The sequence below is a fragment of the Durio zibethinus genome, chromosome 14 (genome assembly GCF_047325235.1).
Source record: "Durio zibethinus cultivar Kanyao isolate XHJ-2024 chromosome 14, ASM4732523v1, whole genome shotgun sequence".
Lineage (NCBI taxonomy): Eukaryota > Viridiplantae > Streptophyta > Magnoliopsida > Malvales > Malvaceae > Durio > Durio zibethinus.
In genome coordinates, this window is record NC_143175.1 from 8,113,384 (window position 1) to 8,128,251 (window position 14,868).

Consider the following 14,868-nt stretch of genomic DNA (forward strand, 5'->3'; position numbering starts at 1 on the left):
AAACATAATATTTGTTGAAAATATATTATGAAAAAATTTATATTTTATAGTTTCAACAAAAGCAATATTTTTTGAAAATATAAAAAAACCATGTTTTTAATCTTAAAAACATGATTTTTATTTAAAATATATTAAGAAAAAATTTATATTTTAAACTTTTTTATTTTCAACAAAAGGCAATGATTTTAAAATTAAAAATACCGCCTTTGTTGAAAATATATTACGAAAAGATTTTAAGATTAAAAAATTTATTTGCTTTAAACAAAGAAAAAGAATAATATTTTTTGGGAGAAGATGGTTTCTTATTGTAATAAAATTATATTTTTGAATATTTAATACATTTTCTTGCTTCAAAACCACATCTATAAGAATAGTCCTTTCTTAACACTTATGGCCAACCTCTGACATCAATGCTAATGGATTTCACCCGTTTTGAAAACATAAAACTAAAAATGATTTGATATTCTCCATTCAAGAACCCATCTTGTTGCATGATCCACACCTTTTTTTCATTTTCTTAGTTGCAAAAAATAAAGTGAACTTATATTTCATAATATAAAATTCTTTTATCATTTTTTTTAATAATTTTTAACAACTATAAGTTCTACTATATGGTTTTATTAAAAATGTATAGTAAGTTTGTCTTTATATTTTTTATAAATTTTATAGTATATGAGAAGGTGTTTATTAAAAGGAAACCATTATTGTTTTATTTTTTAAATAAATAAATTTAAAATATTTGAAATATTTAATTGAATATATAAATAATTTATAATTAAAAATCTTATAAAAATAAAGAAATTATTTTTATATTTTCATGTATGTTACATGTTGTCAAAAATAATATTATAAAATACTTTATTAAGTAATATTATATTCTTCTAATCAAGTACAAAAATTTTATATTTCTTTAGGTCAACAAACCCTAAAAATCACTCATTCCCTTTTAATATTAATTTCCTTCAAAATCATTTTTCTTCTTAAAATCTAAATATTTGCAAACCAAACAGTCTCTAAAAGCAAATGATTATATCAATCATTCAAAATTAAATCCTAACAATAACACCCTAATTCAAATTGAATAATTATTCAAAATTTACAATAATACAAAGTTGAAATATTTTTGAATTCTAAATCAATCTAAAGTTTAAACCCAGAAAATTCAATATTCAAGATTCTTTGAACTAACTTGGTGAATACTTACAATGATAACAAAATTTGGATTACGATTGTTGGAGAGGATTGAAAGATTTGGTTGGGTGATGGAACTTGTTCACTTACAAATTATGTATATGAAAAAGCAATTAGCCACATGGATATTGACTGAGATTACAATCTATAGACATATTATAAAATATGTATCTGGAAAATCAGTTAGCTACATTATATTGACTAAGATTAAAATCTATGAACATATAATAAAAATAATCAGTCTATGAGAAATGGAGTTGTTGAAAGTCAAAAAGAGATGCAAATCAATAATGGGAGAAAACTAAAATATTGAGACAAAAGGAGAAAAAATGGTTAGGATGAGGAAAAAAATAATTTAATCTCGATATTGGATTTAATTGTGATTCAACAGTAAAAAACAAGTATAAAATAAAAAGTATATATTCATAAAATGCATATTTAATATTAGGTGCATGTGACATGGGCAAAATTCACATGATATAAGGAATCATTGGGAAGGGAAAGCACTTGAGTACTTGGGGCATGACACCGTATCTTTCTATCCATATACATCGCTTATTATTTTGTCTATATATATTGTAGACATCAAATTTTGTCTGGAACTATATTTTTTATAATTAAAAATTTTAATTAATTAAAAAGAAAGAAAGAAAGAAAGACAAACAAAAAATCCAAACAGAAAAAATAAAATGGAAAGGGCTGGTGCCAGCGGGTGCCATGCATGACACCGTTGGCCACTTACGCCCTGCCACTACCCTAGCCATCATACCACCCCTTCGTCCAGTTCTTTCACTCCATCAGCACACGTTACCACCATTTTCAACCATATAAAAACATTTAATCTCCCTCTTTTTAGATCTGGCTGGAACTTTCAGAGATCCCCTCATCAAAACACAAAAAAAAAACACGTACTCCTACCAACAACCTCTCAGACGAAAAAAAAACCAAACACCCCCAAAATATCCAAATAGATCTACAAAAATACAAAAAAAAAATAAAAAAAAATAAAACACAATCCTCCCCGCAGGGAGGAATCCAACGCCAAGTCACCTGCAACAAAAAAGAAGGGTATCAGTTAGTTTTCGAAAAAAAAAAGAGAAAGAAAAAAATACCTATGGACATCAATTTGTTCAAAAAAAATATGAAATATAAAAAAATATAAAATACGAAATACAAAAAATACTAAAAATAATACAAAATACAAAACAAATAGAACAAAAAAAAATCGAGGATGGCAGTGGTGCCTTCCCCGGCACCATGCCACCATGCCCTACACCCATCCCTCACCATGTCGTACCCCCACCCCTCTAATCACCTCACCCTACCACTGCCAGATATTGCTAAAAAAAATAAAAGAAGCATGAGGCTCGTGCTTACACCTCATACCGAGCCCCATACCCTCCTCTCAAGCACACACACGATCGGAGCTCTATAAATAGAGCTCATAGCCAAACCAACAAAAGAGACAGAGAAGGAGGGAAAGATTCTGCCAAAAATAAAAAAAAACAAAAAAAAATCAAACAGTCCTCCCCGTAGGGAGGAACCCAACACCGAGCTTTTTGCATGAAGAAGAAAAAAAAAGAATCAGTTTTCAAAAAAAAAAAAGAAAGAGTCAAATACAAATAAAAAATAGTCTCACCGAAACTTTGAAAGCAGATCTAGGGAAATGAAAACTCTTTTTGATGAAAAAGAGGTCGGATTTGTGTTCAGGAGGTCGAAAGGAGTTTGTGGGTATTTTAAAAAAATTTTTGACATCGACGATGGTGATCGAAACTTGTCGCCGACAAGGACTACAAAGACAGTCACCATGGACGACCACCGGCCCAAGGTCGACTGAAACAAAAAAAGGAGAGAAATAAAAAGCTTTTTTTTTTTTTTCTAAAGAACGAAGGAAATGAGTGAAAAAAAAATTTCTTAACTTTTATATAAGCTGTTAATAGCCAAAGCGACGTCATTTCAATAAACGCCCAAAATGATGCCATTTTAAGAACCCAAGATCCGTGCGTCAACCCGCAACCAAACCCGAAGTCAGTGCACCCGACTCACGATTCGCTTCCTTCATCAGCCTCTGACCGATCGAACCAAACCAGTAGCAAACTGCTGAACCAACAAGACCGCGCTTAGACCGAGTCGAACTGCACCTGAACTGTCGGACCGAATCGTCGAACCGAATCGCGTGTTGATCGGACCGTTGACCGGTCCGGTTCAGGTAAAAATTTTTTTTTTTGAATTTTTTATATTTTTTTATTAATATTTATGCATATTAAAATATTTATATTTTTTAGATTAGATGATGAAATATGTGCTTAAAATTTTTTTAATTTTGTTAATTTTAAAAATAAAATTTAAAAACAAAATAATATAAAAATAAATTTAATAATAATAATAAAGTAATAAAAAATGTAGGAAAAGAAAATTTTTATTCGACGATGAGATTGAAAGGTATTCTGAGTAGTGATGCCTACGAAATCTTTAGGTGAGAAGATTTTTTTAAAAAATACTACCAGTGTACTCGAGTATTTATAAAAAAATTTTCAATACAGTAAAATTTTTTTTTTTAAGTAATAAATAAAAATTGATTAATATATGAAAGATCAATTAGCTACATGGATATTGACTGAGATTATAATCTACAAACATATTATAAAATATGTATTTGGAAGATCAGTTAGCTACATTATATTGATTGAGATTAAAATTTATGAACATATAATAAAAATAATTAATCTATGAGAAATGGAGTTGTTGAAAGTCGAAAAAAGATACAAATTAATAACGGGAGAAAACTAGAATATTGAGACAAAAGGAGAAAATAATGGCTAGGATGAGGAAAAAAATAATTTAATCTCGATCTTAGATTTAATTGTGATTCAACAGTAAAAACCAAGTATAAAATAAAATATATATATTCATAAAATGCATATTTAATATTAGGTGCATGTGGTATGGGCAAAATTCACATGATATAAGGAACCATTGGGAAGGGAAAGCACTTGAGTACTTAGAGCATGACACTGTATCTTTTTATGGATCATATACATCGATTATTACTTTGTCGATATATATATATAAATATAGAAAGAGAAATTATCAAATATATTGACAATAAAGTTTTTTAACTTCATAAACGAGATTAAAATGATAACATATATATCTCAAAGTACATATTTAAAAAGATAAAAAATTGATTTAAAAAAGAAGTGGATATGTGTCTCTATCGTAATCTCGTTTGTAGATATGTGTCACTTTGTTAACATCGCTCAACTTGAGATATGGCCAAAAAGGTCAGAGGAATGGTCTGTATAAATCCAAACTATCATAGACCCTTTTTGAATGATATACTCTATGATTACCTCACACTTGATACATCCAGTAAAAAATGCAATATCATGCAATGAATGCTCCTTTTGTTGATCGACGTATGGTTCCTAACTTAGATACCATCAACACATCCAGTCACTCTCGTAAGGCTTGTAGCATATCAGTATAAGTATGAGCCTTCCATCATCAAGAATATGGTAGATCATTTTTGTATGTCAATATGCCTATGGGACTTAGTAATGAAAAGTACTCATAAATTCATGCCTGAATGAAATACATGAGTAATATTAATCACATAATCACATACATGAGTAATAATAAATAAATCAAATAATTATAATATGTTTTGACTAAATATAAATACATACTCGTAGAAGTGTCATACAACTAGCAATCTGATACACATTTACCCTCTTCACAATGCCAAGTTACCTGTACAAATATGTGAACTGTCCCCGAAGCACATCTATCAATGGTGGTGAGGTCGTTTAGTAGGGTTAAGTATGTTACTGATACTTTCTTCGTGGTTTTGTCAACTAATAATGTACATCCTAACAGATGGAGTAAAAAAATCTAGAATGCATAAACTATCACCTTACCATTTAATGTATTTTCTAATTGTGCAATTTTTATTTATTTCGTAGTCATAGTTAGGTTTTTGAATTCAGGTAATGAGAAAAAGATTGTATGAAATGACATATATATTTTTTATTCATATTATATTACATTATTATCTTAATTAAAAATTCAATCATTTATTTCTCATCAAATGTATAAATATATTGAAATAAATATTTATCATTTAATTATTATATATAATATCTAATGAATTGTTAATTTTTTTTAATCATGTGATTATATGATATAATTTGAATGAAAATAATATATTTTAATTTAAATAATTATTTTATATAAATTTTTTCTTAAAGAATATACCAAAGGCAGTTTTAAAGTTCAAACACGATATAATTTTTCCTTGTTTGCCACTCTTTTTCATTTCTTTCTTTTCTTTATTTTTTATTTTTTTATTAACATAATAAAATATGATGAAGGCTGTGTAAAGAAAAAAAAAACTCTTATGTAAAGAACAAATAAAATTTTCAATCAAAATATCTAATTCTTTTTGTCTTTTTTTTTTCCATTTTCCATTTTCCATTTTCATTTATTATTCTTCCTGAAGAAAAAGTCTTATATTTAGAAAGATAAAAAACTAATATAAAAAAAAAGTAGATATGTGTCACCATCTTAATCTCGCTTGTGGACATGTGTTAGTTTGTTTATCTTGTTTAGCTTGAGATATGGCCAAAAAGGTAGGAGGAATGGTCTGTATAAATCCAAACTATCATAAACCCTTTTTGGATGATATGCTCTATAATTACCCTACACTTGATACATCTAGTAAAAAATACAATATCATGCAACGAATGGTTCCCAGCTTAGATACCGTCAACACATCCAGTTGCTCTCATAAGGTGTATAACATATCGGCATAAGTACGAGCCTTCCATCATCAAGCATATGGTAGATCATTTATGTATGTCAATATGCTTATTGGACTTAGTAATGGAAAGTAATCATAAATTCATGCCAATATGAAATACATGAGTAATGTTAATCACATAATCACATAAATGAGTAATAATAAACAAATTAAATAATTATAATATGTTTTGACTAAATATAAATACATACTTGTAGAAGTGTCGTACAACTAGCAATCTGATGCACGTTTACCCTACTCGCAATGCCAGGCTACTTGTACAAATATATGAGCTGTCCCTTAAGCATATCTATTAATGGTGCTGAGGTCGTTTAGTAAGGTTAAGTATGCTACCGATACTCTCATTGTGGTCTTGTCAACTAATAACATATATTCTAATAGATGGAGTAAAAAAGTCTAGAATCCATAAACTATCACCTCATCATTTAATGTATCTATAACATCCCAAAGGGTATCTTATAGTCACTACAGTTGAACAACGGGTCTCTAAGCAATCTTTGCTATAGTCTTAGCCACAGAAACTCCAAGTAACCTGACCAGTAGTATGTTCACCTCATCGATTATCAAATAATTCACTGAAATCATGTTCCTTGTTATCATATGTGTAGAATTGTGAATGCATCATCCAACGTGACACATCATCCAACGTGATGGTTTTATTTTCGAATGGTAGATGAAATGTGTTTATCTAAGGTTACCACATTTCAACAAAAGTCAATACTATTGTGTTATTAACCATGCAATAGATGCAGTCAATGAGTGAATCCAACCTCGACTCTACTACATAGGCTCGAATACAACTACATGCATCGTCTAGATGCCATTGCTATAATTTCGGTCCATGATTAATCAATTTCAACAGATCTTGCTCCTGTAATAATAACAATAACAATATAAACAATATTAACAACATAAAAATATCATCAACAACAATAATTAACCAATTCACTCTAAAAATTTAAACTAACACTAACGTATTTTATGATTCAAGTGATTACATGGCCATTTCGTAACTGAAATATAATATAAGATCCAAAACTCCTAAGGATAGATGTATCGATCGAACCTTCAAAAAATAGTTCAACTTGTTTTGCAGTGTCATTTGCATTCCTATCATGATGTTGTGGGTGGTAGGTTCCTCATAATGAATGGAAGGCTCAACTTGAGGGATATCATGTATTGCATGGTGCTATACCAACTTACTATCTTTCTCGACTGGGTGATTGTGGTGACAAATGGGGATGGTAGTAGGATTTTTTTTTGGTGGAAAAAGAGTTACCAAATGCCTAGTAAAGATTGAGGAATTGAAGATTTTTTTTTCTTTCTGTCTCCTTCCATTTTATGGTGAATTCCTTCCAATTTATCAAGACCAATTTACTATTGATAATTTGGCTTGTTGTAGCTATTATTGCTCTTGCAACATTGATGGCAAGGTAGCGGAGTAGTGATTGCTGTGCCTGGAAATTTTGGCCTCACGTGGCATGAATCGCTAGCCATTGATTTTTATTATTTTCTATTTTTTTGTTGTTTTTTTTTTTATAATTTTTTAGTTAATTTGATTAATTTTAAATGACAATAAAAAAATAAAAATTAAATTAAACTTTTTGAAAATGAACGTGGGCTTATTAGCTTTTAAATTTTTAAGTCTTTAATCTAAGACTGAATTAGGCTTTAATGATAAAATTTGAGCTTAGAAACAGACTTTAAGCTTAAACAATCAATTTAAACTTTTATAGAGCCTTCAAACCTAAATAACTAAATTTTAAATTAACTCTAATTAAATTAGACGTTAACTCAAACAGAATTGGATTTGGATTTTACCTCATGCACAATTATCAAAAGCAATTGATCTAAGATAAATTTTAAATGAATTTATCTAATTGTAATGCTCAAATTAATCCAAATCAAATCATTGATTCAAGCACAAAAAGTCGAACAAAACTAAATTGACCGGATTAAATTAAATATTTACATCTCTATCTCTAAAAAGTCCTCTTTCTAAACATAGGCGCCTACCACCACCCTTTACCTACTTTCTGGTTGCTGTCGTCGCCTATGTCGTTATCTTCCGCCGTCGGGGACCATCTACTGCGGTCAAAATTCCTGCAATAAAAAATCCTCAGTCTACTCTTTCTTTCTATCCTTTCCAAAATTCCATTAGAAAAGTCTAGATCTATAAAAAGATTCATGATCTTTATCGTTTTTACCATTTTTCACCACTAACCCGGGTTCAAGCGTGTCTTGATCGTCTTCGGACTATGTCCAACTTTTTTTTTTGTCGCTACGCGTCCCGTACGTATTTTGATGCATCGGCGCTGTATCCGTATTGGACGCCGATGCAAAACCGATACGAGAAGGTGGACGTCGTGTCCGTGCATCCTAGGTTTGGGCCATGAAAAAGTGTTGCAACTTGAATATTTATATAATATATATATATATATATATATATGTATACATAATACGGAGTTGTTTTGAATTTAATGCCACATGCGTTTGTCGTGTCAACTCAAGATCATTTCTGATCCAATTGCCATGAATTAAGCTGCTAATTTTGACTTCATGGCTAAGCTACGCATGCCAAAGCAAGCTTATAATATTTTATAATAGACCTGCAGCCAGCAGTTACGCAAGCTGTGGCAGCAGTTAATTTTGACTGTAGTTAACCAGCCCCCGGGGCAAGTTAATTGAGAACGTTAGAGAGCTAGCGAGAGATGAGCGACACATGTAAAGAGCTGCACTTCGTTTTGGTGCATGGCTTAGGGCATGGAGCATGGTGTTGGTACAAAATCAGGAGCCCATTGGAAGCATCAGATTACAAGGTCACGTGTCTTGCCCTTAAAGGTTTGCCATATTTGAATTTAATGCCACATGCGTTTGTCGTGTCAACTCAACATCTTTTCTGATCCAATTGCCATAAATTAAGCTGCTAATTTTGACTTCACGGCTAAGCTACCTATGTCAAAGCAAGCTTCTAATATTTTATAATAGACCTGCAGCCAGCGGTTACGCAAGCGGTGACAGTAGTTAACCAGCCCCGGAGGAAAGTTAATTCAGAACGTAAGAGAGCTAGCGAGAGATGAGCGACACAAGTAAAAAGCTGCACTTCGTTTTGGTGCATGGCTTCGGGCATGGAGCCTGGTGCTGGTACAAAATCAGGAGTCTATTGGAAGCATCAGATTACAAGGTCACCTGTCTTGACCTTAAAGGTTCGGGTATTGATCCATCCGATGCCAACACCATCTTCACTTTCCAAGACTATAACAAACCACTTATTGACCTGCTGTTCAACTTACCCGAGAATGAAAAGGTTAGCCAGTTACTAACTAATCATACAAAGTTACAGCAGTCTTAAATTAAGGATTTGCTAATTTTTTGACAGGTGATATTGGTCGGACACAGTGCGGGAGGTTTGAGCTTAACGTATGCTATACACAGGTTTGCTAAGAAAATTCGTATGGCCATTTACGTGGCTGCTAATATGCTCAAGCATGGGTTTGTCACTCCCCAAGATTATAAAGATGTAAGATACACACATCTCTATGCAATTCATTCTCGATCTCTTCTTTCTAACCCTGTGTGTTTGTATATATTACTACATATTATACTTGGATAGATTCAAGGCAAATCTATTTAATTATCTTTTACTCTAGAAAACTTTGTGTTGGATTTTAGATAATACTACTAATTATTACTGTGTATATGCAATCTACTTGAAACTGAATCACTAATATTCGTTTGTAAGAACAAATACAATAGCAGTCTTGATCAGAATTCCTTCGTAAAGCAAAGCAATGATGCATTTTTTGCCAAAAAAAAGAGTCCGATTGAGGGGTGGATGCATGTGCCGTCACTATACGAATTCTTATCTTTTCGGTTTTTCACTTTTGTATATGTTAATGTCTTGCTCCTCTACCCATGTTCCCTGGTCATACGATCACATCTTTTCTTTGTGTTGTGTTCGCTAAATAATCAAACCTAAACAAAAAAAAGAAAGGAAAATTGCACATATACCATCCTCATTTGGTTTCTTGGAATGAGTCAATGCTAATGCACTACAAGAAATTTTATAATTAGCAACAAAATTTTTATATAATTTTGAAATTGTCATGCTTCAAAAAGTGTTTGAATTTGAGTATCTGCAAATGATGTATTACAAAAGTATTTGCAACAGTGGTTGAGTATGTTCTTGTTGCAAAATATAATTTATAATAGCTTTTATTTTAGTGCAGAATTTATAATAGCTTATTGCAACACAACATAAATAGTGTGCCATTTGATCCGAATGTGAATTGTGAAGAGGGTAATCAATATTGTAATGGTTGTGATGAGGTTTCAAATTCTAGTGAAAAGTTTGAAGAGTTTAGTAATAATGAGAATTGTTTATAATAGGTTAAATTTGGAATTTTTGAGGGGTTTCTTAAGGATGAAAGGACATTGGACGATTGATTAAGTAAGGAAGCTGAGGAAGAGAGATGATTCTTTGAGCTTAAATGTGGAAGTTGAGAAAGAGAAAGAGGACGAATGTACTCAAAATGATGAGAGGCTATTTGATGTCGAATTAGAGGAGTGCAAAGATGTTTGTGAATATATTGAACTGTATTTTTAGTAAAAAATTGAAATATCCTAAAAACCAGAAGCGTAAGAATTTCAATTGATGTAGGAAAAAGGCTCTAGTTTATATTCTTACGACTGATAATTTCAGAAAATGATACTTGTATCTCGGACAATGATACATGGTGGATAAACTTTTTACGCAAAATGAGGCTGTTAAAATTTGGGAGTTCGGAAAATGTCTTGGGTTATCCTACGCAAGTGATGAAGAGCTTGTCATTAACAAGTAGATGAAAATTGAACGTAGGGAGCGAGATAATAATGTTAGCAATTGGTGGTTTATGACTTTCTTTTAGAGCTTTGACAAATATTTTGGTACGCTTGGTTACATCAATTATATTCACAAACTTGGATTATTGTTAGTAATGTTTTCTTTAAGAGTGACAATGAAATTGATCTTTGTTCCTTTGTTGTTGTTCTGTTTGTACATTTAATCTTAGCATGTAGTATCTAGCTGTTACAGTGTTCGTTCTTTAGCTCTCAATTAGGTGGATTTTCTTTTATTCTTTTGTTGTTAATTAGGTGTTTCGTAATGCTTCTATTGATTGTACAGAATCCTTGTTTGCTTGCTATTGCTAACGTGGTAATCTTTTAATTGCTTTAATAAACTTTGACTTAAAAAAAAACATAATAAGCAAAAAGTAGTTTGCAACATTATTAGTCATTCAACAACTTTTTTGCTGCTAAATATAAAATTAACGCTAGATTTATGATGAACACATGTCTGCATATTTGATCAAACTTTTGAAAGTTTTTATGATTAATAAAATGTTCGCTTTAGTTAATTTTTTTAAAAAAATTTATATTAGTTTTTTATTTTTACTTTTATTTTCTATTTGATTTTTATATAGAAAAGAAAAATATAAAAACATCAATCAGATGAAATCTTAATTATGTGAGCATCTTATATGTATCTGTTGAGATTAATGAGAGCAGGCAGATCCAGATTTATCCATGTATGGCGATGTAAATACGATGACATACGGACTAGGAGCTGATCAACCGCCAACCAGCATGATAATGAAGGAGGAGTTTCAACGCAAAATTCTTTATGATTTGAGCTCTAAGGACGTGAGTCACAAATAAATACTTCCTGCCAAGCTTAAGTTCAAATATAATTGCACGAATTATGCACTAATAGTACCAATTCGGTGGGCCTTTGCATAACACTAGGACTCAACTTTGGCCGCGATGCTGCTGAGACCAGGACCCTTGAGACCATTTACTGATGTTCACTTTACAGAGGGACCTGACGCTGACAGCGTGCCACGAGTCTTTATCAAGACAATGCACGATCGAGTCATAAAGCAAGAACAACAGGACGCAATGATAAGAAGGTGGCCGCCCTCTCAAGTGTTTGATTTGGAGAGTGAGCACAGCCCATTTTTCTCCACTCCAGCTGATCTCTTTGGTTTTCTACTCAAAGCTGTGGCTTCCGTCAGCTCAAGTGCTACTTAAATTATATTCGTCTGTTATTGGTTATTTTTTATGCCTCAATTAATTATAGGGTGACACTGATAACCAATTCGTGGATGGATTTATTTTTATTTAAATAATGGAACATGATTAAATTTTCATTCAGGGTTAACTGCAATTATTTTTTATTATGTAGCACACAATGCATAAAAAGGTGAAGAATCAACCAACCATACAAATTCACATGCGCAAGTATTTCCAAGATCAGCCAATTTTTTTTTTTTTTTATATGCTCTGTTTAACCCATCTCGACAGGTGAAAAACCACACTCAAAAGAGAAAAAAAAATTATTCATCTCGATCTTCTCTTTACATATATATATATATATTTATATAGACACACACACACATACATTTAAGTTTGAAAATTTACTTATTACACATATAAATTATAGAGTCATCATCAATTTTTTTTATCTAAGTGTTATTAACCCACCTATATGAATTTATCTTTTTTAAAGTTATCTTAAATTTAAATTAAAAAACCTTAAAAATAATAGATTCTAATATATAAAACTAAATTAAAGAGTCGATTATATGTAAGGAAAGTATTAACATCCCATTATCCTTAAAATTAGTACAAGTTAATCATATTTTATCTTGTTTAAGCCTTAATCAAAGATAATCTTTATTACTTATTTTTATTAATTTTGATATTTAAATATTAAAAAAAAAATCTTTAAACTTTCATAAAAATATTACATCATCTCAAGAGTATTCAAGATAAATTCGTTATTTATTTGAAAAGGTTTTGTCATCGAATTTATTAAATATCTTATAAAAAATCAAATGTCAATTCTTTTTATTTATTTGCAAAATATTAATTACAAAAAATGATACAAGCATATTTACAAGTTTCTAATTATAAAATAATATATTTACACTTTTCTAAAAAAATACAATTCAATTTTTATTGACATCAACTAAATAAATTAATAAGTAAAAAAACCTAAGTAAAAAATAAATAATGAATAAATAAATATGAAATAAACAAATAAGTAAAAAAAAAAAAAACCTAGCAAAACAAAATTATCTCATAAAAAAATTATTATCACAAATATTATCCCAAACTACATTAAATGAAAAATAAATATAACACCATAAAAGAAAGTGTTCCTAACCAATGTTTTTAAACCAATCTAAAATAAAACCTATTGCCAAGAAAAATTTTGCTTGATTTTGTTTGCTTTAATATTATGTATATGGTTCTCTCTTTTTTTGCTTGGTAATTCTTCTTCTCCCTTTGATTGAGAACTTCTTTCTCAAAATTCATAACTTTGTGCTGCTGGATAATTGTTTATTGTATTGCTTTTTCTTTTGCTTTTTGATTCTTTGATTGATTGAGAATTTGGTTTTTTATATAGGGATTGAACTCCTTTTATAATTTGAAAAACTTTAATGCCAATTGAATTTGTCAAGATCTTGCTAATTTTTTTTTTCTTTTTGTAGAAACTTGATGCCCAAGAATTACTAAAATCAAACTCAATCTTTAAATTTCAAATCTAAATAAAATTATAATCTTTAAAAAATCAAAATTTATGTTATTTTTTTACTAAATAATAAAACATAAATAAAATAAAAAAATATTTTGGGCCTTTTTTATTTGGGCTTAAAAAAGGTTTTTAAAACCCAATAATTTAAATCAAGACCCAATAATTTCAAAAAGACCTCAAACAAAATTAGGTATTTACAACATCCCCTTTTAACACATTTCTGTGAAATAGGAATTGTACAAAGATAAAAGACATCTATTTTGTTTGGGTTAAGAAAAATAAAAGGTTCCTCCTTAACAGAGGCTTTGAAACTTTGGGGGATGAGAAATATAAAAGCTTTTCCTCAACAAATCATTAAAACTTTAAAAAATTTAAAAATCTCCCCCTAATAGAGGCTTTAAAACTTTGAAAATTTTAAAAGTTCCTCTCATTAAAGGTTTTGAAATTTTGAAAATAAAAAAGCTCTTCTCACCAGAGGCTATGAAACTTTGAAAATGTAAAATGCTTCCATCACCAAAGGCTTTGAAACTTTAAAAAATTTAAAATGCTGCTCGAAATAAAAGTATTGAAACTTTAAAAATTATGTTTGGTAAAAAACTCAAAGATTTTTATCTAAACGAGATTAGGGATTCATTCAAACATTAATATCAAAGATTTAGGATTCTCATTGAAAAGCTCTCAAGACTTGCATAAGTCTTCGAGATTCACATTAAAGATTTAGGATTCACATAAAACAGTTCTTGAGATTCGCATCGAGATTTGTATCATAAGTCTTCGAGATTTGCATTGAAGATTTGAGATTCAAATTGAAAAGTTCTTAAAATTTGTATCATAAGTTTTCAAAATTTGCATCAAAGATTAGAGATTTACATCAAAAAGTTCTCAATAGTTTTTTAAAGATCATACCTAAAAATCTTACATATCATGCTCTGATGTCTTATAGATCATACTCGAAAGTCTTATAAATCATGTTTGAAGGTATTTTAGATCATGCCTGGAGGTTTTATATATCATGATTAGAGATCTTAGAGATTATATCCGAAAGTCTTATAAATAATGTTCGGAGTTTAAAAAGGCTCATTCTTAACAAAGGTTTTGAAACTTTTAAAAATTAAATCTAAAAAAGTACATAAAGATTTTAAAAATCATACCCTAAGGTCTTATAGATAATACTCAGAGGTTTTGGAGATTATGTCTGGAGATCTTATAAATTATTCTCATCTTTGAAAAAGCTCCTTCTTAACAAAAGCTTTGAAACTTAAAAATCAACATTTAT

General features: G+C 29.9%; 1 protein-coding gene across 1 annotated transcript; it reads left to right on the forward strand.

Annotated features, from left to right (window-relative positions):
* The first annotated feature begins 8,536 nt into the window (after window positions 1–8,536).
* On the forward strand, window positions 8,537–12,203 carry LOC111295107 (methylesterase 17-like). Its single transcript, XM_022888482.2, has 4 exons — window positions 8,537–9,320; window positions 9,393–9,533; window positions 11,561–11,695; window positions 11,798–12,203. Exons 1-4 carry the CDS (start codon window positions 9,090–9,092, stop codon window positions 12,080–12,082), a joined length of 792 nt encoding a protein of 263 aa, XP_022744217.1. The 5' UTR covers window positions 8,537–9,089; the 3' UTR covers window positions 12,083–12,203.
* Window positions 12,204–14,868: the final 2,665 nt, after the last annotated feature.